The sequence below is a fragment of the Neofelis nebulosa genome, chromosome 4, assembly GCF_028018385.1.
Source record: "Neofelis nebulosa isolate mNeoNeb1 chromosome 4, mNeoNeb1.pri, whole genome shotgun sequence".
Taxonomy (NCBI): Eukaryota; Metazoa; Chordata; class Mammalia; order Carnivora; family Felidae; genus Neofelis; species Neofelis nebulosa.
Genome location: NC_080785.1, coordinates 169,905,255 through 169,925,766, shown reverse-complemented (window position 1 = coordinate 169,925,766; position 20,512 = coordinate 169,905,255). Strand labels below are relative to the sequence as shown.

The window sequence follows — 20,512 nt, the reverse complement described above, 5'->3', positions numbered from 1 at the left end:
CCGGGGCGCAGCTGCTCGGGTGCCCCGAGACCGGCGGGAGACGCTCGACCCCATGGGTGGCAACAGCTTTATTTACACTATGGTACAGGGCGGGCGGCGGTGCAGCGTCAGCTGAAGAAGTAAGTGGAGTGCTTCACCTGCTTCAGGTCGAAGGCCCCTGTGGAGCAGAGGGCCCGGCGGAGACCTTGCGGCGGGGCCCTGGGCGACACCTCCCGCGCCCCCCGCCCTCAGGCAACGCGCAGGGTGTCGGGCCCTACCTGTCTTAGGCACCGACCTCAGCGTGTCCTGGAGCTTGCCAGTCCGCGTGCTCTTGAGGTGCTGTGGGGACCTGAGGCCGAGGGCAGGGTGGGCGTGAGGCCCGGTGGGGCAGGGCGGGGTGGTCCCGGCCGCACTGGGGGAGGGGGCACTAAACCTGGCGCCAGAGCAGAATCGCTTCATCAGGAACCTGGACAGGTTGTGCAGGATGGGCTGGCTGTGCAGGCGGACAAACTGCTCCCGGCATACCTGGGGGCAGGGGGCGTCGTCGGGAGGGAGAACAGGGGCCTGAGGGGCGGGGGCGGGCGGAGCTTCCCAGGTCCCGCCCCCAACCCGGGAACTGAAGGCTGGACGGAGGCTGCCGGTGCCTGGTGCTACGAGGCAAGGGCGTGGGGTTGAGGGGACCCGCCGCCCTCTGAGGGGGGCCGGGTGTGGGCGCAGGGCGGGCGGCACCTGGTTCATGACCTCCACGTCAGCTGCGTGCGTCCAGAAGCAGTCGTGCACGGAGACGAAGGTCAGGCCTTTCCTGCGGTGGCAGTCGGGGTCTCCCGTGAGGCGGGCTGCCCCTCCAGGGCCACTCCCCCCTCTGCTCCTTCCCATCCTCACCTCAAGCCCCCTCCCCCGGTGGGACCCGGCTCCCCACCGGTCAGCTCACCTGTTCGTGGTCCGGCCTCACACCCTCTTCACACCTCCTGACCACGCCCCCCCCCAGCCACTGACTGTTTACCAGTCTTATTAATACCGAGAAACAGTTCTCCTCTTAGTAAGAAAACTCTGTCCCATGTCACTGCCCCCAACCCCGTCTCCAGTTGCCGCAGCTGATACTGTCCCCCCACCTGTCACTACAGGGCTCCGTCCCAGGGGTCCTGTGCCACCCGCAGGAAGCAGGCACAAATGGCAACCTGTCTCTGAACGCTGGCTCCTTTCTAACCCAACTATCCACACACCTGCCCTATGGCCATGCTTGGGTGCCTCTGCAGAGCTCAGAACAGAAACCCAGACGCTTTCCCCTACAAGGGCCACAAATCCCTCAGAACCGTGTGCTGCCGGCACTCCCTTGGATGGAACCACAGGCACTTCTCACTCGGAGCAGTGACACCTTCCCCACCGGCCCAGCCAGCTGCTTCCCCCTCACACACACCTCACTGCCAAGGGGCCTTTGCGTATGCTTACGTGTAGTCCTTTTCTGGGCACCAGGTCCAACAACCCATGTGACTAGGGTCCTCGCCTCCTGTAGGCCTCGGTCCTGGTCCCCTGACCCTGTCTGACCCGGCCTCACCACCTGCCTTCCCCACTCTGTGGGTCCCCGCTGTGTCCCCAACACCCAGAAGAGGGTGTGCACACAGATCGCTAACAGACACAGTCTGAGCACGCCCGGCCCACGAGGCAAGCTGCAGACGTGGGGCCCACCTGTAGCAGTGCAGGGCTGTGAGCATCATGTGTGAAGAGTCCAGAGAGTGGATGAAGTTGGGGGGGAAGCCATTCTTCTGCTTCAGTGTGTTGGGCCTCCTGGGGAGGGGGGAGGACTCAGCCGCCTCTAGCCTGGTCTGACCTGGGGGCAGCCCCCAGCCCAGCACCCCCACCGGCACTCACTGGCTGGTATCCCCACTGTGGCTGAAGGTGAGGCTCTGGATCCCACCGCTGATCTGCAGGAGCGGGGTGGGGAGGGTCAGGAGTCCCGCCCGGACAGGGACACGGACACGGACACGGAGCGGGGGTGGTGGGGCGGGGCCGCACCTACCATGACCTTGGAGTCCCGGTGGTAGGGCTGGATGATGGGGATGCCCAGGGGCGTGACCCACTCCACAGCCGAGCCCGCATGGGCAATGAGCCGGGCGCTCTCAGTCAGCCAGTGCTGTGGACACAGGGCACGGGCTCAGGGCAGGACCCCCCTCGTCAGGGACAGCCCGGTGGGCCCGGGGAGGGGGCGAGGACACACCTGGATGGCCCGCGTGCCCGAGAACATCTCCTGGAGACTGTTGAACACCTGGCGCACCAGGTAGTGAGACGCCTCCCACACGAACTCCTGGAGGGGGTGCGGGGCAGCGGTCGGCGGGGGCACAGGGTGGGCGATCACCCACCCACCTCCCCCCAGGAAAACGACCTCACGGCACCCTCTGGGAACCCAGAAGCCCGGCCCCATCTTTCTTTCGGAGAGAGACACGGGAGCCCCTGAGGCTGGGAGGCCGGGGGGGGGGGGGGGCAAGCCCCACCCCCAGTACTGCCTGCCGTCCAGCAGCTGGCCGTTCAGGGCAGCGGGCGGGCCGGGGCCGGGGGAAACCTCGACACTGCCGTGGGGCCAAGCGCCCACCAGGCTGCGCACCTGGGGGAAGTCGCTGAGCTCCCGCAGGCGCCTCTCGATCTGCAGGCGGCCCCCGTAGCGGGTGACCCCGTACACCACAGTCATCACCGTCTGCTTCACCACCTTGCGGCTGATGAACCCCTCGAGCACCTGGGCGACCCGCACGCCCCGCTTGGCGTCCTGCCTGCGGAACACCTCCACCTGCGCAGGCGTTCGGGGTCAGCGGGCGGGTGCGTAGACCTTCTGCCTCCCACCCTGCCCGGCAGCCCCTTCTCTTCCCGAGGACCCCACGGTTCCCTCTTCTGACACCTCCCCTGGGGAAGCCCACCCTGACCGCCTGCTCCCGTCACAGGTGACTGGGGGCCACGCGACCTGCAAATCCAGGTGTCCCCAGGATGGAGACCCCACGCGGGCCCTGGGCATGAGCAGGCGGGGACCGCGGTGCCCACCTGCGCGGCCACTCCGCTGTACACATCCTGCGGCACATCCGAGGGCAGCAGGTTGACGGAGGCGGCCCCGATGGTGTCGCGGCCGAGAGCGGCATAGTGCTGCAGCCCATTACAGGAGCCATCCTGGGGCCGACAGGGGCGGGGGGCGGGGCAACCCTGGGGATCGAGCCAGCGCTCCGGGGCGCCCCAGTGTGCCGCCCGTACCACCGCCGTCGGAGGTCGCCCCGCGGGGCCAGCCACTCCCATGGGGGCCGGCCTCCACGAGGGGGACGCCAGCCAGACACAGAGCGGGGTGTGCGCTAGGCGCCCACGCTTCTATGGAACCTCGCACACCTCCAGCCGCGCCCCCCTGAGCCAGGCACACCCCGAGACACGGTCCCCGCCAGCTCACCTGGTGGACCGGGAAGTGAGAGATATAGGCAGCGGGGTCGGGAGCGCGCACGGCCCGAGCGATCTCCATGCAGCAGGCCAGGGCCTGCCAGGGCTCCTCCACCTCCATCCACCACTTGCGGCCCTGAGGGAGGGCAGCATGAGGCCGGGACAGAGACCCCCGGAACAGCGGGGTGGGGGGCGACGGGAGCGATGGGCAGGGAGGGACACCCGGGAACAGCCCCGAGCGAGCAGGAGCGGGACGGGGAAAGGTCTGGAAGAAGAGCTAACCCTGGAGGGAAGGGCCGCAGAGCCGCCGAGGAACCGGGGCCAAGGGAAACCCCGAAGGAAGGACGCTGCCAGGAGCGTGCCAAGGGAGGGGCGAGGGTAGCGGGTGCAGGGAACAGGTGGGGGAGGTGGGGGGGGTGGGGGGGGGGTGGGGGGGTGGGGTGGGGGGAAGACCCCGCCCCTACCGTCATGGGCCGGTCGGCAGAGTCCAGAATGTCCTCCATCACCTCGTCGGCGAAAACCAGGCGCGCCTGCAGCGGCTCCCGCTTCTTGAGCCCCGTCAGGTTGACCAGGTGGATCTTGAGCCAGTCGAGGCCGCGGGGGCCAAGCGGGCGGCCCTGGGCGAACTCCAGCAGGGCGCGCGCCAGGTCGCTGCCCAGGTGGTTGAAGTGGGGCGGGCAGGGGTAGGTGCGGCCGCGGAAGTCCATGTTGTGGGGCAGCCAGAAGACGCGGTGACGCAGGTGCTGCGCCAGCGAGAGGCGGTACAGCGCGTCCGACCGCAGGCTGTGCATCTCCCGGGCCACTTTGAGGCAGCGGGCCAGCTCCCGCCGCAGCTCGGCCTTCTGCGCAGGCGAGGCGTCGGGCGGCAGGCGGCCCTCGGGCGGCCGGGGCGCCTCGGAGGGCGGGGCCGGCACACCCAGGCGGGGGCAGCCCTTGGCGGCGAAGAGCTCCAGCACCAGGTCCAGCACGCGGCCGTTGACGCGCCAGGCGCAGTTGCCCAGCTGGGTGAGGGCGTCCAGGGCGCCGTGCAGCTCGGCGGGCGGGCAGCTGTCCAGCAGGCGCTGGTGCTGGGTGGTGCCCTCCACAGAGCGCACGAGCTTAGTGGGACTCAGCAGGAAGGCGCCCGTGTGCGGTGACGTCCAGGGCAGTGGCGGGCACAGCATGGGCAGCTCGGCCGCCTCGAAGGTCAGCGTGTGCTCCGCTGCGGTCGCCAGCAGCTGCGTGAAGGCCGGGTGTGGCTTCAGGATCCCGATCTGGGGGCGAGGCGGGCAAAGACCGGCAGAGGCGTCGATCGCCCCGAAGGATGCACGGCGGGCAGAGGGCCCCCTCCAGCCCCGGGACCGGGTGTCGGACCCCAGCAGGATTTCCACAGGACCCGGCCACGGCCCCGGGGTCCCCACGGCACCCGGAGCCCCCAGCCTCGCGCAGGGCCCACCTGGCGGAAGCTGCGGAAGGAGTACACGTGGTAGAGCACCGGGATGAGGGAGCAGGAGCCCTGGGGGGCGGCCAGGCCGCCGGGCATTCGCACCACCTCCACCAGCATCTCCGCCAGACGCTTGCCCAACTGCACCAGCACGGGCAAGGGCCAGGGCTGCTCATGGGGGGCCTCGGGTGCCCCCAGCGTCTCCCAGTACTGCCGTGGCAGGCAGGGCACCGCCACCTGGGGGCGGGGGAGTGGGTCAGGGGCTGGGGGTCTGAGCCCCCCCCCCCGACGGGCCTCACCTGGGTGTCCGAGCCCCCCCCCCGACGGGCCTCACCTGGGTGTCCGAGCCCCCCCCCCCCCCGCCAAGGGCCTCACCTGGGTGTCCGAGCTCTCCCCCCCAAGGGCCTCACCTGGGTGTCCGAGGCCCCCCCCCCAAGGGCCTCACCTGGGTGTCCGAGCACCCCCCCCGAGGGCCTCACCTGGGTGTCCGAGCTCCCCCCCCCCAAGGGCCTCACCTGGGTGTCCGAGGCCCCCCCCCAAGGGCCTCACCTGGGTGTCCGAGCCCCCCCCCACCGACCGGCCTCACCTGGGTGTCCGAGCCCCCCCCCCGACGGGCCTCACCTGGGTGTCCGAGCCCCCCCCCCCCCCCCGACGGGCCTCACCTGGGTGTCCGAGCTCCCCCCCCCCCCCCCCCCGACGGGCCTCACCTGGGTGTCCGAGGCCAGCAGGTGCAGGTACTGGTAGTAGCGTTGCTGCAGCGCCTGCACCTGGCTGAGCTGCTTCTTCTGCACCGCGTGCCGATTGAAGACGCGCAGGCCCAGCTGCTGCGCCAGGGAGAGGAGGGACTCTCCCTGCGGCGGCAGCACCTGCAGGGTCTGGGGGCGGCCCCGGGAGGTGAGCAGGGCCCAGCCAGCGCCGCGCCACCGCCCCGCCCCGCCCCCAAGCGCGCCGACGCCCCACCTGCAGCAGCAGCCTGGCGAGCTCCCGCTCGGTGAGCAGACACAGGTACGGGAAGAGCGTGGGGCGGCCGGAGCGGGCGGCGCGGGCCTCACTGGCCTTCACGTCGCGCAGCCCCGCGCACAGCGCCTCCACCCACGCGGCGCGCAGCTGCTTCAGCGTCCTCCGCTGCGGGGGCGGGGCGGACACAGGAGTCACCATCCCGGGGTGGGGGGGGGGGTAGTGGGGAGACCCCGGAGGGGGCGGGGGGGGGGGGTCCTCCCGAGCCACGTGGCCCACCTGGCACTCTCCTCGGGGCGGTGGGCGACCCACGGGCTGCCCCGGCCCCACCGCCCGCCCGACCCCAGGGGGCTGCGATTCAGCCGAGCTTCTCACCGCGTGCAGGACCTCCTTGGTGAGCAGCTGGGCCTTCTCCACGGACTCCACAGTGACAGTGGTGGCCATCTCCACACGCAGCTGCTGCCGGAAGAGGGCCTGCAGCTTCCACAGAGGCAGGTGCAGCTTGGGGTATGACACGGGGCCCTCCTGTGGGGTGGGGACAGTATGACACGGGGCCCTCCTGTGTGTGTGTGGGGGGGGGGGGCAGGCAGGAGGTCAGGCCCCCACAGGCTGGACTCTCCTACACACAAGGCCGATGAGAGCAGCGGTCCGGCCTGCACGTCCAGGACCCCCACCCGCAGAGCCACATCTGCTTCTCCGAGTCCCCGGAAAATCATCCCTCCGAGAGGATGGAAGGAAGCAAGGTGCCAAAGAGCACGTGACAGCCACCCGGCATTTGCCCGGCCTCACTGGGTGGGGGGTGGGAACTACCTGGGGAGACACAGCTCAGGTCTCTGGGCAGTGAGCTCGTGTTTAAACCGGAAACTGTGCAAATGCGTGACCCATCCAAAAAGAGAAATTGAATTGGGGCGCCTGGGTGGCGCAGTCGGTTAAGCGTCCGACTTCAGCCAGGTCACGATCTCGCGGTCCGTGAGTTCGAGCCCCGCGTCAGGCTCTGGGCTGATGGCTCGGAGCCTGGAGCCTGTTTCCGATTCTGTGTCTCCCTCTCTCTCTGACCCTCCCCCGTTCATGCTCTGTCTCTCTCTGTCCCAAAAATAAATAAAAAAAAAAAACGTTGGAAAAAAAAAAAACAAAAAGAGAAATTGAAAACCACAAAACCCAGCACGCTGAGAATCACACACAGGCCCACACAAGGCAGGTCTTCTAATGACTGCACAGCGGACAGAGCCCCGGCCACACTGCCCACCTGCTGCTTGAGGCCGGCCAAAGCTCGGGCTGTCTACACCCAGCTCTGGTATGACGCCTGTGCTCTGCCCGCCGCTGAGCCTCTGGGTGGGAACCCAACAGTGAGGCTGTGGCACCTTCCAGCTTTAATCTTTAGGGTCAGGGCCCCAGTGGGGTCTGGGACTTGCCAAGTCTGGTTCGTCTGGCCTCTGAAGAGCAGGAAGGGCATCCCTGGGACGCGGGTGGCTCCGAGAGAAATTAAAGGAGGGACCGAGGAGACTCCACAAGGACAGGGTGGTCCCGGCTCATCCCCAACAGGACATGCCCCCCCCTTCCCCCCCCCCCCCCCCCCGGTGGGTGTCAGGGCCCTCTCACCTTGGCATAGATCTCCCTGAGCAGGGGTGAGGTGTTGACCTGGGGCTCGGGCTGGGGCTGCAGAGGAGGGCTGAAGGTGGGCTGGGCCTTGTGCACTGCCTGCAGGAGTGCGGCCTGCTCCTCCTGGCACAGTGGCACGCTGGAGAAGAGGTCCTGCAGCCGCAGCCCATCCTGGGCCATCTGGTCCAGACACCTGTGGGGGCACATGGTGCCTAAGGGACGGGCAGCCCCCAGCACCCTGCAGGTCTCAGCGCCAGGCGGCCATGGGGGCCTTCCGGGTGGCCCGGGCCCCAGCAAGGGCCTGATGCCCACCCACCTTTGGATGGTCCTGGCGTCCTGGTCCAGCCGTCCCATGCACTGGAGCGCAGCTGCGTAGGACAAGAGGTCTGGGGTGAGGCCGGCATCTTTCACCATGAAGAACACGTAAACCAGCTCTTTGAAGGAGCCCTGGGGAGACCAAGTTGGGGTGAGGGTCCTGGGGTGGCCAGCCCGTCCCTTGAGACCTTGCTCTCCAGCCAGCGAATCAGGAAAAGGCTTGCCGGCCAAGTGCAGCGCAGGCGCTGGTTGACACCACGGCGGGACCAGGTGGGGGCTGGGTTCCCGACGGGGAGAGGTGCTGATACTGTGGACGTGAACGTGCACTATTCCAGCCGCTACAAGAGGCTCTTCAGTGTTCTCTGCGTCCGTGTGCTGTCTTCCACCCGCCTGCTCCGGGGTTAGCCCACCTCTTCCCCATTTCCACAAGTGCTAGTCCTGTCCCTGGTTTGAGTGCGGCCTCTCTCACACAGGCGCCGTGGCCGTCAACCTCCCTCCGACACCCCCCGGCTGGAGGCACGCCGCGTTCAGGCCTCCGTTCATTTCCAAGTACAGGAAACCTTGTTTGCGAGCGTAAGTCGTTCCAGAAACACGTTTGTAATCCAAAGTACTTGTATGTCAAAGCGATTTCCCCGTGGGAAATAATGGCAACGCACAATCCAAACATATTCGTGTAAAAATGATTACGATACTGTAAGATAATAGAAAATAATATAATTCACGGTATAAAGAAATACACATTAACCTGCACTTACCTTTGAGAACCTCCGTGGCTGGAGTGAGGGAGGCGAGAGAGAGGAGGGTGACTGTGCAGGACAACTGTCACTATCACTAAGGGAATCACTGCTATCTATCGGCTCAACGCAATCTTCTTCTTTTCCTGCGGCTTTAATAGGGAACCTCTCCGGTGACGCTTGCTTTGCCTCCTCTTGAGGGTTTCGCAAAAACGGGACATCGCGTTGTCGTTAAACAGATCCGTTGCTCACGTTGCTACAGCCTTATTCGGGTGGTGCTTCGCTACACAATTTTGCAGTTTCCCACACTTCACACATCTCCCTAATCTCATCTGAAGTGAGGGATTCCTCCGCCTTTTCCTCCTCCTCCGCAGACAAGGTACAGACGTAGACTTCTTATAAAATCTTGCAATTTCAGCCCCTCGCGTACCTCGTTCATAGTCTCCAATGATTTCCTTCGACTTCCACCAGAATCATCTCCTTCTTACCGCCTTTCTCTTCAACCTTTTTCCGCGTGGGGGTCACTGTATACGCTGCCGCTGATGCTGACTACAGCACATGATTAATAAACTTTTGTCACATGCTATACTTAATGTAACTGGCAGCGAGACAGCAGAGGACAAGGTCCCTGTCTGCAGGCGGCCCGACCGAGAATGAAGCAAAGCGTTCCCGAGCTCGCTCTTGGATGGAAAAGCAAAGGGCTGTCCGCAGGTGCGTTGAGGGGACAAAAATACACGAGCACCAACGTTCTGAAAACTCGCTGAGCTCTGCCAACGAGACTGAGCGTCCCAGCGTGGGCGATGATCACCCACCCCCGCAGAGAACCACTGGCTCAGCTGCGACCACATGACACTCGGCGTCACGTTCTAGGTGAACTGCAAGACCTCGCTCGCTCACCGAGGGAGAATGTATCAGGAACGTCTGCCTGTCTTGCGGAACAGCTTCCTCGCGGTCCAGGTTCTGCTGTACGTGCTATGTTCTCTTGCAGCTGCCTCCCGGACCGCTGGAGGTCTGTGCCGCTGCAGACCCGCTGGAGAAAACAAGGCTCCTAGCGCCCCCCACCCCCGCCCCCAGGTCCTGCTGCCTTCATCCAAGGCGTGCCGCCGCACCAGGGACCACGGTGCCGGCAACCGGGTTCTCAGGCGCTTGTCTCAAGGATCTCGCCCAGGCCGCCCTACTGGCCGTCAGCAGCCACACGTAGCCACCACGTTTAAACCTTCAGCTCTGCAAATGCTCGGGGGTCACACGCAGCCGGAGCAGGTGAACGTGCCAACGGGGAAGGGACCCCCGCCGGACAGCGCTGGTCTACCGGAAGCGTGTCTAAACCCCACGTGCCGGCTCACCTTTACGCTTTACAGAGACACATGTGCGCGCGCAGACACGGTGGCCGAGGCTCTAAAATCAGGCCCCTCTGCCTTACACGTGGGGACACCGAAGCTCAGAGAGAAGTGGGAGGCGTGGGCCACACGGTGAGCAAGCGGCGGCCACAGGACTCGGGCTGGGCTCTGGGTAACAGCCAAGCCCCATCCCGCATGCGCAGGCCGCCCAGAAACCATGACTTCCGGAGCCCAGGATGCCTGTGCAGTCCACGCACGACGCAGGACGGGCCTGGGACAGGGTTAGCAATGCCCCCAAACCCCCACCTACTCGGGACCTCATAACACGGGCCCCTGAGGGATCTTTGCTAACGGAATGAGTTCAGATGAAGCCGCGTGAGGAGTGTGAGGACAGGGCAGACGCGGGACACCTGGAGACGCCTGGGGACGCGGCCACAGGCCCAGGACCACAGGGGCTCCGGGAGCTGGAAGAGGCAGGAAGGCAGTGGCCCCGCCCGCTTTGACCTGGGACTGGAAAAAAATAACTGTGTCACTTTAAGCCGCCCAGGTTTTGGTCATCGCCGCAGACGCAGGAAGCTCGCGCCGGCGCCAATGGCAGAAATGTCCCGCTGTAACAGGGCCCTGTGACCTTGGGTGGAAGAACACGAGCTCCTTGCCTTCACTCACTCCCTGAAGCTAGTGCGTCCCAGTGACGAAGACAAACGTGACTGCCGCCCGTGGGGACTGGGCATCTCCACGCCACGGGCCGACGCAGACGTAAAAGCGATGGCGGCCCCTGGGCCTGCCGTGCTGTCCTCGAGTGAGGCCCGGCGGTCTCGGCCACAAGCCCACGCTCGCAGCCGGCGCCCCGGTCCCCACGCAACGGTCTCCGCCTCGGGCCTGAGCCCAGGGAGGGGGCTCGGAGCTGCGCCCCCGCGAGGCCACGTGAAGAACGCTCTTGAACAAGCAGCCCGGGCCGCCGCCGTGGGGAAATCAGAAACACTTGGAGAGACACCGGGCATGGCCAGAGCGGACCCCGCAGGGAACCCCACGGCCACGGACGAACGCCCGCATCGAGACGCGCTAAGCTAACCCCCCACCTGAGGAAGCCCCACCTAAAGCAGCGAAGTCGCTCTCCCGAGAAGGACCTGGAAACTCCCCCGGAGGCCAAAGCGCCCCTCACACCAGGCAGGCACAGAGGCCCCGGTCGAGGCGTCCAGAAGGAAAGGGACTAAAACGTTCAGCAGGACTCCCTCCCGCTCTTTCGGCTGTTCTGGGAAATCTCCGTTGAGGGCCACGTGGGACTGCTGGTTGACAAGCTACGAGAATCGTCAGGACGGCCACGAGCACAGGACTCGGCCTCTGGGGCCCAGAGCCCCGGGTTCGGACCAGGCGCTCCCGGGTGGGGCCCGGCGGACCCTGCAGACCCCCCTCCCCCGGGGCCGCCGCTCACCTGGCGAGCCCAGCCGAGCAGGACGGTGTTGTACGCGGCCAGCGTGAGCACCCGCCGCTGCCGCCGCTTGCTGTGGCAGGTGACCAGCACGTGGTGGGCGAGGGGCAGGTGGCCCGAGAGCAGGCAGCACTCCAGGAAGGCCAGGAGCCTCTGCTGCTGGGTCTCCAGCCGCGCGGGGGCGCCGCCCGCCTCGCGGGCCCGCTCCGCCTCGCAGCTCAGCCTCGGCGGCGCCTCCCGCAGCAGCCGCGCCAGCTGCTCCTCCCAGGGGCTCTGGGGGGTCTCCTGCTCCCAGCGCAGCAGGCGCTCGGCCAGCGGGGCGCTCAGCAGCTGGGGCACCATCCGCGGCCGGTGCTCACAGGCCAGCTGCTGGGCCCGCACCTGAAGCTTCGCCTGCAGCCGCTGCTTGCGCCTCTGCATCGCCCGCTCCTCCTGGTCCAGCTTCTGCGCCCAGTGGCCGCCGAGCCCCGGGGCGGTGCCCTCGCCCCCCTTCTGGGCCTTCCTGCGTGGCTGGAAGCCGCCCGCATCCGGGAGTCGAGCCGGGCGGGGCCTCCTCACGGTCACCTCCGGCACCTGCGCGGCCTGCAGCTGCCGCACCCGGGCCTCGAGCACTGTGGGGGCGAAGGGCGAGGATGTCAGGGGGACCCCCGTGCGAGCACCAGCCTCTTCAGACCTGCGCTTCTGGGGGGGTGGCTGGCCTCGCCAGCTCTCGGGGCCTTGGTTCTTTTTTTTTTTTTTTTTTAAACGATTATCTATTTTTGAGAGAGACAGAGCGTGAACGGGGGAGGGGCAGAGAGAGAGAGGGAGACACAGAATCGGAAGCAGGCTCCAGGCTCCGAGCTGTCAGCACGGAGCCCGATGTGGACTCGAACCCGTGAACCACAAGATGATGACCTGAGCCCAACTTGGATGCTTAACCGACTGAGCCCCCCAGGCACCCCTTGAGGTCTCAGTACTATGTATGTCCCCCAATTTTCAGGCGCATACACCCTACCCACTCATTCAGCACCTCTGCGACAGCCTGACTCAACTTCCCAAAACCTGCCCCTCCGTGTCATCGTCACTGGCTGTCGCTGTCACTGGCGGCGTGGTCCTTGCAGGCCCTCGGCCAAAAAACCCTTAAGATCGTCCAAGCCTCCACACCCAGCCTGTCAGCACACCCTCAGCGGTGTGGCGCCGCCTCAAAATCCATCCAGGTGCCCCAGGGGCCCTGCCCTCGCCTCCCCCCACTCCCCCCCAGGCTGCGGCCACAATGGCCTCAGGGCCTCTGCACACTCTACTCCTGATCGCTATGATCGGTATGACCGGAGTTTCCTGCAGAGTCAGGTGCCACGGCTAGCCCTGCGTCACAATGGCTTCACAGATCACGGGAGTCCCCGACAGATCAACACGTAACCTTCTTCCGTGTGCCTCTGCTTAAGACGCCTTATTTCACATACGTTGTTAATTCACTAACATTGAGCCCACAGCCAACAGCACCGCAACTGCAAGCAAACACCTATTTTTGGGCGCCTGGCTGGCTCAGTCGCTTAAGCGTCTGACGCTCGATGTCGGCTCAGCTCATGAGCTCACAGTTTGTGAGTTCGAGCCCTGTGCTGGGTTCTACACTGTTGGTGTGGAGCCTAGCTGGGATTCTGTGTCTCCCTCTCTCTCTCCCAAATCAATTAAGTAGACATTAAAAAAATAACAACAAAAATGTGTATTTTCTCCAAAAGGCACATCACAGCCTTCTCGAACTTAGGACGGTGGAAAACACCTTGGCACTATGCTTGGGGACTTTAAACAGCAAAATCACCAACAAACAGCCCCCAAAATGCAGAAACGTGGCACTAAACATACCTTGAGAAGGACACTTGTTTACAATATGTGCTAAAACAAGAGGCCAGTGTGTCACCTGCTTCAACCCCAGCTGGGGACGGGGACATCGGGCAGCTCCACTACTTGCTGCTTTCCACGTGTCCACAAGGGGCTGGGATTTGGGGGTCACGGATGGAGTTTAGTTCTTAGGTAACTGTGCAAATACTGCTGAGGACCAACAGCACCCACGTAGTCCAGCCTCACCCGCCGGCCTCGGTCCAACAAAGACTTGCTGGAGTAAACTGAAGAGGCAGGACGGCCTTGGCCCTTGTAGGAGCCAACACGTGGGGTGTGCATGTGGGGTACCCGTGTCTGTCGAGGAGGTGAGGCCGACACGACGTGGCTGTGCGCACAGCTTTTCTCCCCGCGGCGGCAACAGTGCCTTTGGATGACAAGGCAGGCAAAGGCCACATGGACGTGTGACCGGGGGGGGGGGGGGGGGGGGGGGGGGGGGGGTGTTTATTAGCTTATCCTATGCTAGAGGACAGAGTTGGCGGGTTTTTAGGCTGGAGAGTGATGTAATGTGATTCAGACTTCCAGAACCTTCCTCCATTGAACATAGGATACTCGGGCTTCAAGACAATTAGGTAGTGAGTAAGAAACGAAAGAAGGTTGCTGTTGAGGACGACGGTAGTCTACTTCTCTATGTTCAGAATTTCCTGAAACAAACTTTTCCTTTTTAGACACACTGGAGACGCGGGGCAGGGGGGAAGCAGAAAGCAGTGGCCATGGTCTGGGGGGCTCCAGTGAGGGAACACACATGCCCCCACCTCCCTGTGGCGGTGCCAGGACTGGGCCGGCCGTCCCACGCTGTGAAGACGGCAGGACCCCGACTGGTCCCCTCGGGCGCCTGAGCCCAGACAGCCGAGCCAGGGCACGTGTGTCAGTTCAGGATTCGAATCCTGACTCTGCAGGGGCAGTTCGTGCAGCCTTGGGCCAGCCTCTCCAGCTACCACGTTGGGCCTCACCAGGAGAGTAGGAGCGCCTGCGGGGTTCGGGGAAGGGGAAACAACAGCCCTCTGTGTACAGCACAAGCTTCCTGTCACCATCCCCATGAGGACACTGAGGGCAGGGGAACCACTCAGTTACCCTGCTTTGCAGAATGCAGCCCTTCTCGTGGTGTCACTGCGAGGAAACGGGGAGGTAACCCCCCCAGCAGAGTGCCCATGGCTGGGAGGGGCGGGGGGGACAGAGAGGAAGGGCTTCAGGCTCCAAGCCTTGGGGGTCTGGGCTCACCCTCCAGCAGCTCCGCGTGGCCCCAGTCCTTCCGGCGGTCTTGCTCACAAGGGCTGGCGGACAAGCTCCTTCTGCGGCCCCAGACACCACTGAGGGCCCCTGTGGGCGAAAGAGAGAGGCTGAGGGAGGCAGAAGGAGGCCCGCGGCCTGGGGGGCTGGGAGGGCCTCGTGTGGACAGAAATCGCAGGATCCTGGGGCAAAAGAGCTCTAAATTCATTGCAAACCGTCAGTGGTCACGGGCCTCACGTTGGAAAGAACCCAAGAGGTCAAAAGTGAAGGGGACCTTACAGAAAAGAAATTTGGGCGTGGGATCAACATAAAGGGTTCCTCCAACTAAAGGTGCCGTGAGAGTTCAAAGGTCAAGGGCCCTAAGTCGCAAAGAAGGGGTCAGGGGACTCCAAAAGAACCTAAGAGTCAAGCGTCAAAGTGCTGTGCCGATCCCCATCGGGGGAGTGGCCTAAGGGCGAGTGAAAGCGGGGTCCAGTCAATGGGTTCCACAGAACCACACCGGGCAAGGAGCAAAGGTGGGGGGGGGGGGGGTAGCTGGATCCCGGGGACCTAAAAGCCGAAGGTCACGGCCGTGGGGAGAGGAGGCAGTGGCAGCAGCCATGGCGTCACCCTCGGGTCTCCCCCGCGTTACCTTCCTCGGCCAGGGGGCCGGGGGGGCCCGCAGGCCACAGGGCCCTCCGGAGACAGGACGCGCCGCGGCCCCAGCGAAGCGCCGACATTCCGCACGCCGACCGCCGCGCCGCCCGCGCTGTTCGCACCGCCCACACCGCGCCTGCGCCGCCTGCGCCTGCCGGGAGTTGTAGTTCCACAACCTACGGCGGCTGTGAAGGGACCTCGCGGCGAGAGGAGGTAGCCGGAACCACGATTCCCAGGGAGCCGCGGGGCCCGGGAGTCTCCGACGCATGCGCCGATAGAGCCCTCTGATTGGCTCTTCCTCCTGCCAGGGAGGGGCGGGACAGAGCCGTTGCTTGGGTAACCCGGGGTGACTCTAAGCCGTCTTTGGGAGGACCGGGAAGCCGGATTGTTGTTGTTCTTCTTCTTCTTTCTTTTTTTTTCTAAAGGAATGGTCGCCAGATAGTTAAGACAGAGTTCTGCAATTTAGAGATTCCTGTCTGCGATCTTCATTGCTCCAACTTCGACTTTGGAGCGGCAACTATGACTAGCCCCAGTTTATTGCGGAGGAAGTTGAGGCTGGGAGAGGTCGAGCAAGTTGCCCCAACATTAGGGAGACCGCAGTGAAGGCAGAGGTCTGTCTGACTCCCAGCCCCAGACCAGGGGCAGCTGGGACGTCGTCTCCAGGACGTCTCCCTCGTCCACTCCCTCCAGTCCCAAGGACAGGAGCAGAGCAGGGCGTGAAAAGCAGACCAACCTACTAAACTGATTTGATGAAAAATGGAACGAGCCCGGAGCCTGAAAGTTCCCAGTCCTGATCTTCAGGGTGGTCTCACTCGGGAGTAGTCAGAGCCAGAGCTTTAGAATCAGACCAGGAAGGCACTTGGGAAACTGAGGCGGGGGGGAGAGGAGCATCAGCTGGCATGGAAGGATGAAACTAAGAATATCTGGGGTAACTGTGTTCCAGGCAGAGTTCACCGCAAGTGTAAAGGCCCTGAGGCAGAGTCAGGTGTGGATACCTGGAGAAAGTTGAGCAGAGAGGGGGTTAGGAAGAAGAAGCTAAGACAAAGCTGGAGGAGTTCTCAAGGGGCCAGGCCAGTGGGCCTTAGGGGCTTCAGCTCAAGCTGCCACCTGCCCTTGGGCTCTCAGACTTGGTTATCCCATTAGCCCAGAGTGGAAGCTGGACCTGTGCTCTAGAAGGGCCAGCCTCCTCGGCCTGGCGGCCTCTTGAAAGCACATTCCAGACGCAGCTGCCCACGCGGGCCTGTGCATTATGATTCCACCGGCTGGGAATGTTTTCAGCAGACAGCAGCGTCCTCTCAAACCTGCCCCAACCCACCCCAAGATGCCCCAGGGGCCTCGACCTCAGATCTGACTCACTCCTGGGATGGCCTTCCTGGCCCTGAGGGGCTGAATCAGTATGACCTGGTCTCCCCAAGACCTAGATACACCCCCCTCAGACCCCCTCAGTCTGGCAGAGCCAGGAACCTGTGCTGGAAGCCTAGACTTTGGAATCAGTGTGCCTTTCTTGACGCCTTGGTCGTCTCTTATATTCAACGGGGCATCAGATGCCCTAAAGCATATTCCCCTGGAACCAGGGTCCTGGAACTTAGCAGTGAGAAAGTTCTGCTCCCACTCAGGCACAGGAGGTCTCGCTGAGTGCTGCCTACATCTGACTCCTACCTCAGCTCTCTGGCTGTGATCCTATCGGTCTGAGAATTTGTCACATGGTCGTCTCCTCAGTGTTTCTTTTTATGGCTTATCGTCATCATGTCTGTGTGTGGTTCTGGTTTTCCACTCCTGATGGTGACATCAAGTTTCCTTGTAAAAGTTAAGTAAGAAAAATATGAATAACACACAGGACAGGTGGAGGCAGATGTAATTAAACGGGGAACACAGCGTCAGAGGTTGGAATTTGGGCAACACCGTGTTTCAGAAGCTGTTTGCTTATGTCGGGTTCTGACCCAAAATGTTTGGTCAGATTCGTGCCATGAGACACTCAGATGAGCCTGGGTTGTGTCCATGTTGAGAAAGGTGGAGAAAGGCCAGGATCTCTAGATGGGAGGAGATGGTATCAGCCCCCTAGGGCTGCGTGTACCTTCAACAACAGAAAGTTATTCTCTCACATTTCTGCAGACCAGACGGGCAACGTCAGTATCTGTGAGCTGAAATAAAGGTGTGGCTGTGCTCCCACTGGAGGCTCCAGAGGAGGGTCCTTCCCACCTCCTCCAGCTTCTGGGGGCTCCACGCGTCCCTTGGCCTGTGGCTGAGCCCCTCCAGTCTCTGCCTCCGTGGTCACGTGGCCTCCTCTGTGTCTATGTCAAATCTCCCTCTTCCGTTTCTCTTGTAAGGACACTTGTGACTGTATTTAGGGCCCACTGGGATGATTTCCTCATCTGAAAATCTTAATTGTATCTGCCAAGACTCTTTTTCCAAATGAGGTAAAATTCACATGTTCCTGGGATGAGAGTATGGATGTATCTTTGGGGACCGTTAATCAGCGGATCAGAGACTATCCTGAGTTTGTGATCAGGAAAAAAAAACAAAAACAAAAACTATTGAAGGACATTGTGGGGACAACAGGGGCCATCTGAGCATGGATGGTGGATTAAATTGCAGTTTGGTTATGACAGAGGACCTTGCCTTCGGGAAATACATCCACATGTTTAGAGGTGAACTGGTACCATCCCCGTGGCTTATTCTCGAATACCCACTTACATAAAAAGATTACGTGTGTGTGTGTGTGTGTGTGTGTGTGTAGGCATAATGCCAACAGTGCACAGGTCAAGAATATAGCTCAGTTTCCACCAACCGGACACATGGGTATTCTGAAACATGCCCCGCCCCTGAAGCCCCCTCACAGTCCCCATAGTCACCCCAAGAGTGACACCCACATCCTGATGCCTCACACCGTGGCTGCTTCGGCCCCATTGCAGACTGTGACATAAATGGACCTCCTTGGGTCAGGCTACTTCTATGCAACATTGTGTCTGAAATTCATCCACACTGTGCTGTTCCTGGGGCATAGAATTCCTGGGGGCGCCCGGGTGGCTCAGTCGGTTGAGCGTCCGACTTCGGCTCAGGTCATGATCTCACGGTTCGTGGGTTCGAGCCCCGCGTCGGGCTCTGTGCTGACCGCTTGCTCAGAGCCTGAAGCCTGCTTCGGGTTCTGTGTCTCCTTCTCCCTCTGCCCCTCCCCCACTCACGCTTCGTCTCACTCTGTTTCTCAAAAAGAAATAAATGTCAAAAAAATTTTAAAAAAATTCCCTTGTGCACATATGCTACAGGGTACGTGCCCTCCTGCTGATGGAGAGCAAAAAGAATACATAGAATTGGAGAATACAGGAACAGGGTGCTCACTGCACTGTCCTTACAACTTTTCTGTAGGTTTGAAGTCTTTCAAAAAACTGCAGTGAGACATCACTCTGCCCCCATGAAGGTGCCGGTAGTCAAAACAACGGACAATCACCAGCGTCGGGAGGGTGTGTAGAAATCAGAACCCTCAGGCACGGCTGCTGGGGCGTAAGACGGGGCAGCCGTTGTGGACAACGGTCTAGAAGTTCCTCAAAACACTGAACACAGAATTATTATATGACCCAGCAATCGCACTACACATATACACGAAAGAAATGAAAGCAAGGCCACACACAAACCTGTATACCCACGTCCACGGCAACATAATTCACAGCAGCCAAAAGGCAGAAACAGCCCATGGGGCACCTGGGTGGCTCGGTCCATTAAGCACCAGACTTCGGCTCAGGTCATGATCTCACGGTTCATGAGTTCGAGCCCCGCGTCAGGCTCCATGCTGACAGCTCAGAGCCTGCAGCCTGCTTAGGATTCCACGTCTCCCTCTCTCTCTGCCCCTCCCCCGCTCACACTCTGTCTCTCTCTCTCTCAAAAATAAATAAACACATTAGGGGCGCCTGGGTGGCGCAGTCGGTTAAGCGTCCGACTTCAGCCAGGTCACGATCTCGCGGTCTGTGAGTTCGAGCCCCGCGTCAGGCTCTGGGCTGATGGCTCGGAGCCTGGAGCCTGTTTCCGATTCTGTGTCTCCCTCTCTCTCTGCCCCTCCCCCGTTCATGCTCTGTCTCTCTCTGTCCCAAAAATAAATAAAAAAAAAAAATGTTGGAAAAATAAATAAACACATTAAACACTTTTTAGGGGCACCTAGATGGCTCAGTTGGTTAAGCGTCCGACTCCGGCTCAGGTCATGATCTCACAGTTTGTGACTTCAAGCCCCGCGTGGGGCTCTGTGCTGACAGCTCAGAGCCTGGAGTCAGCTTTGGATTCTGTGTCTCCCTCTCTCTTTAATGCCCCTTCCCCACTCACACTCTCTCTCTCTCTCTCTCTCAAAAATAAACATTAAAAAAAATTTTTTTTTTTTGGGGCGCCTGGGTGGCGCAGTCGGTTAAGCGTCCGACTTCAGCCAGGTCACGATCTCGCGGTCCGTGAGTTCGAGCCCCGCGTCAGGCTCTGGGCTGATGGCTCGGAGCCTGGAGCCTGTTTCCGGTTCTGTGTCTCCCTCTCTCTCTGCCCCTCTCCCGTTCATGCTATGTCTCTCTCTGTCCCAAAAATAAATAAAAAACGTTGAAAAAAAAAAATTTAAAAAAAAAAAAAAATTTTTTTTTAAAGGTAGAAACAACCAAGCATCCGTCAATAGATGAATGATACATACCATGTGTCCACCGCGCACGCGCACGTCCCTCGGCCGCGAGCAGGGGCGAGGCGCCCACACCCGCCGCCCTGCGGACGGACCCCGAACACACGACGCTCAGGGAGGGAACCGGACACGAGAGGCCACGCGGGGTGTGAGCCCACGTGTGTGAAACGTCCAGAACAGGCTCATCCGGGGACACGAGGGGGGCTCGTGGGGGCGGGGGCTGCTGGGGGAGGGACTTGAGGTGAATACTAATGGGTCCGTGTTTCTTTTTAGGCTGATGGAATATTCTGGAACTAGATAGAGATTCTAGGTGATGGCTGACAACTGTGTACTGAAAACAGAGTCGTGTACTTACATGAGGGAATTGTGTGGTGTGTGAATTATATTTCAATTTTTTTTAACGTTTATTTATTTTAGAGAGAGAGAGAGAGAGAGAGAGAGAGAGAGACAGAGCATGAGTGGGGGAAGGGCAGACAGAGAGGAAGACACAGAATGTGAAGCAGGCTCCAGGCTCTGAGCTGTCAGCACACAGCTCGACATAGGACTCGAACTCACAGACCGCAGAGATCATTGACCTGAGCCCCCCAGGCGCCCCCTGAACTATATATTTCAATGAAGCTGTTATTAACCTGCAACAACGCCTGGGGCAAGACAGCTTCCTGGGCGTGGGTCCCACCCCGGTCACGCAGAGCCCGAAGACTGTCCTCCTGGGGGGGCAGGGTGGGGAAACTCCAGGAAGGGAAGACTGAGTGTTGCCTGGTGGGAATCAGGATGTTATTTCAAGTTTGTGTGTTGCACCCTCTGCCCAGCGAGGTCGCGGATTCCCTCATTCTGTCCTTCCAGCCTTCCCTTCCCGGCCCATTTTCCAGAGACACTGAGGCTTGGGGACCTGATACAAGCATGCAGGGTCCCTCAGGCACTGGCCTCAGGGCTCTGAGTGTGGGGGACATCCTCTCC

At 61.8% G+C, this 20,512-nt stretch overlaps 1 protein-coding gene across 5 annotated transcripts; it reads right to left on the bottom strand.

Annotated features, from left to right (window-relative positions):
- Positions 1 to 53: 53 nt before the first annotated feature.
- POLRMT (RNA polymerase mitochondrial) lies at positions 54 to 15,062 on the bottom strand. 5 transcript variants are annotated; one of them, XM_058728625.1, is made up of 21 exons: positions 14,912 to 15,062; positions 14,272 to 14,370; positions 11,182 to 11,789; positions 7,680 to 7,810; positions 7,364 to 7,556; positions 6,140 to 6,289; positions 5,768 to 5,932; positions 5,515 to 5,682; positions 4,820 to 5,044; positions 3,849 to 4,637; positions 3,398 to 3,520; positions 3,007 to 3,129; positions 2,579 to 2,758; positions 2,195 to 2,281; positions 1,997 to 2,110; positions 1,849 to 1,901; positions 1,666 to 1,764; positions 709 to 781; positions 413 to 504; positions 258 to 328; positions 54 to 157 (listed from the first exon to the last, which is right to left on the bottom strand). In XM_058728625.1, exons 1-21 carry the CDS (start codon positions 14,997 to 14,999, stop codon positions 108 to 110), a joined length of 3,681 nt encoding a protein of 1,226 aa, XP_058584608.1. In that variant the 5' UTR covers positions 15,000 to 15,062; the 3' UTR covers positions 54 to 107. The 5 variants fall into 5 exon arrangements, with proteins under 5 accessions (XP_058584608.1, XP_058584607.1, XP_058584610.1 ...); XM_058728624.1 differs by having other exon boundaries at positions 258 to 504; XM_058728626.1 differs by lacking the exons at positions 54 to 157; positions 413 to 504 and having other exon boundaries at positions 301 to 412.
- Between the last annotated feature and the right edge of the window lie 5,450 nt (positions 15,063 to 20,512).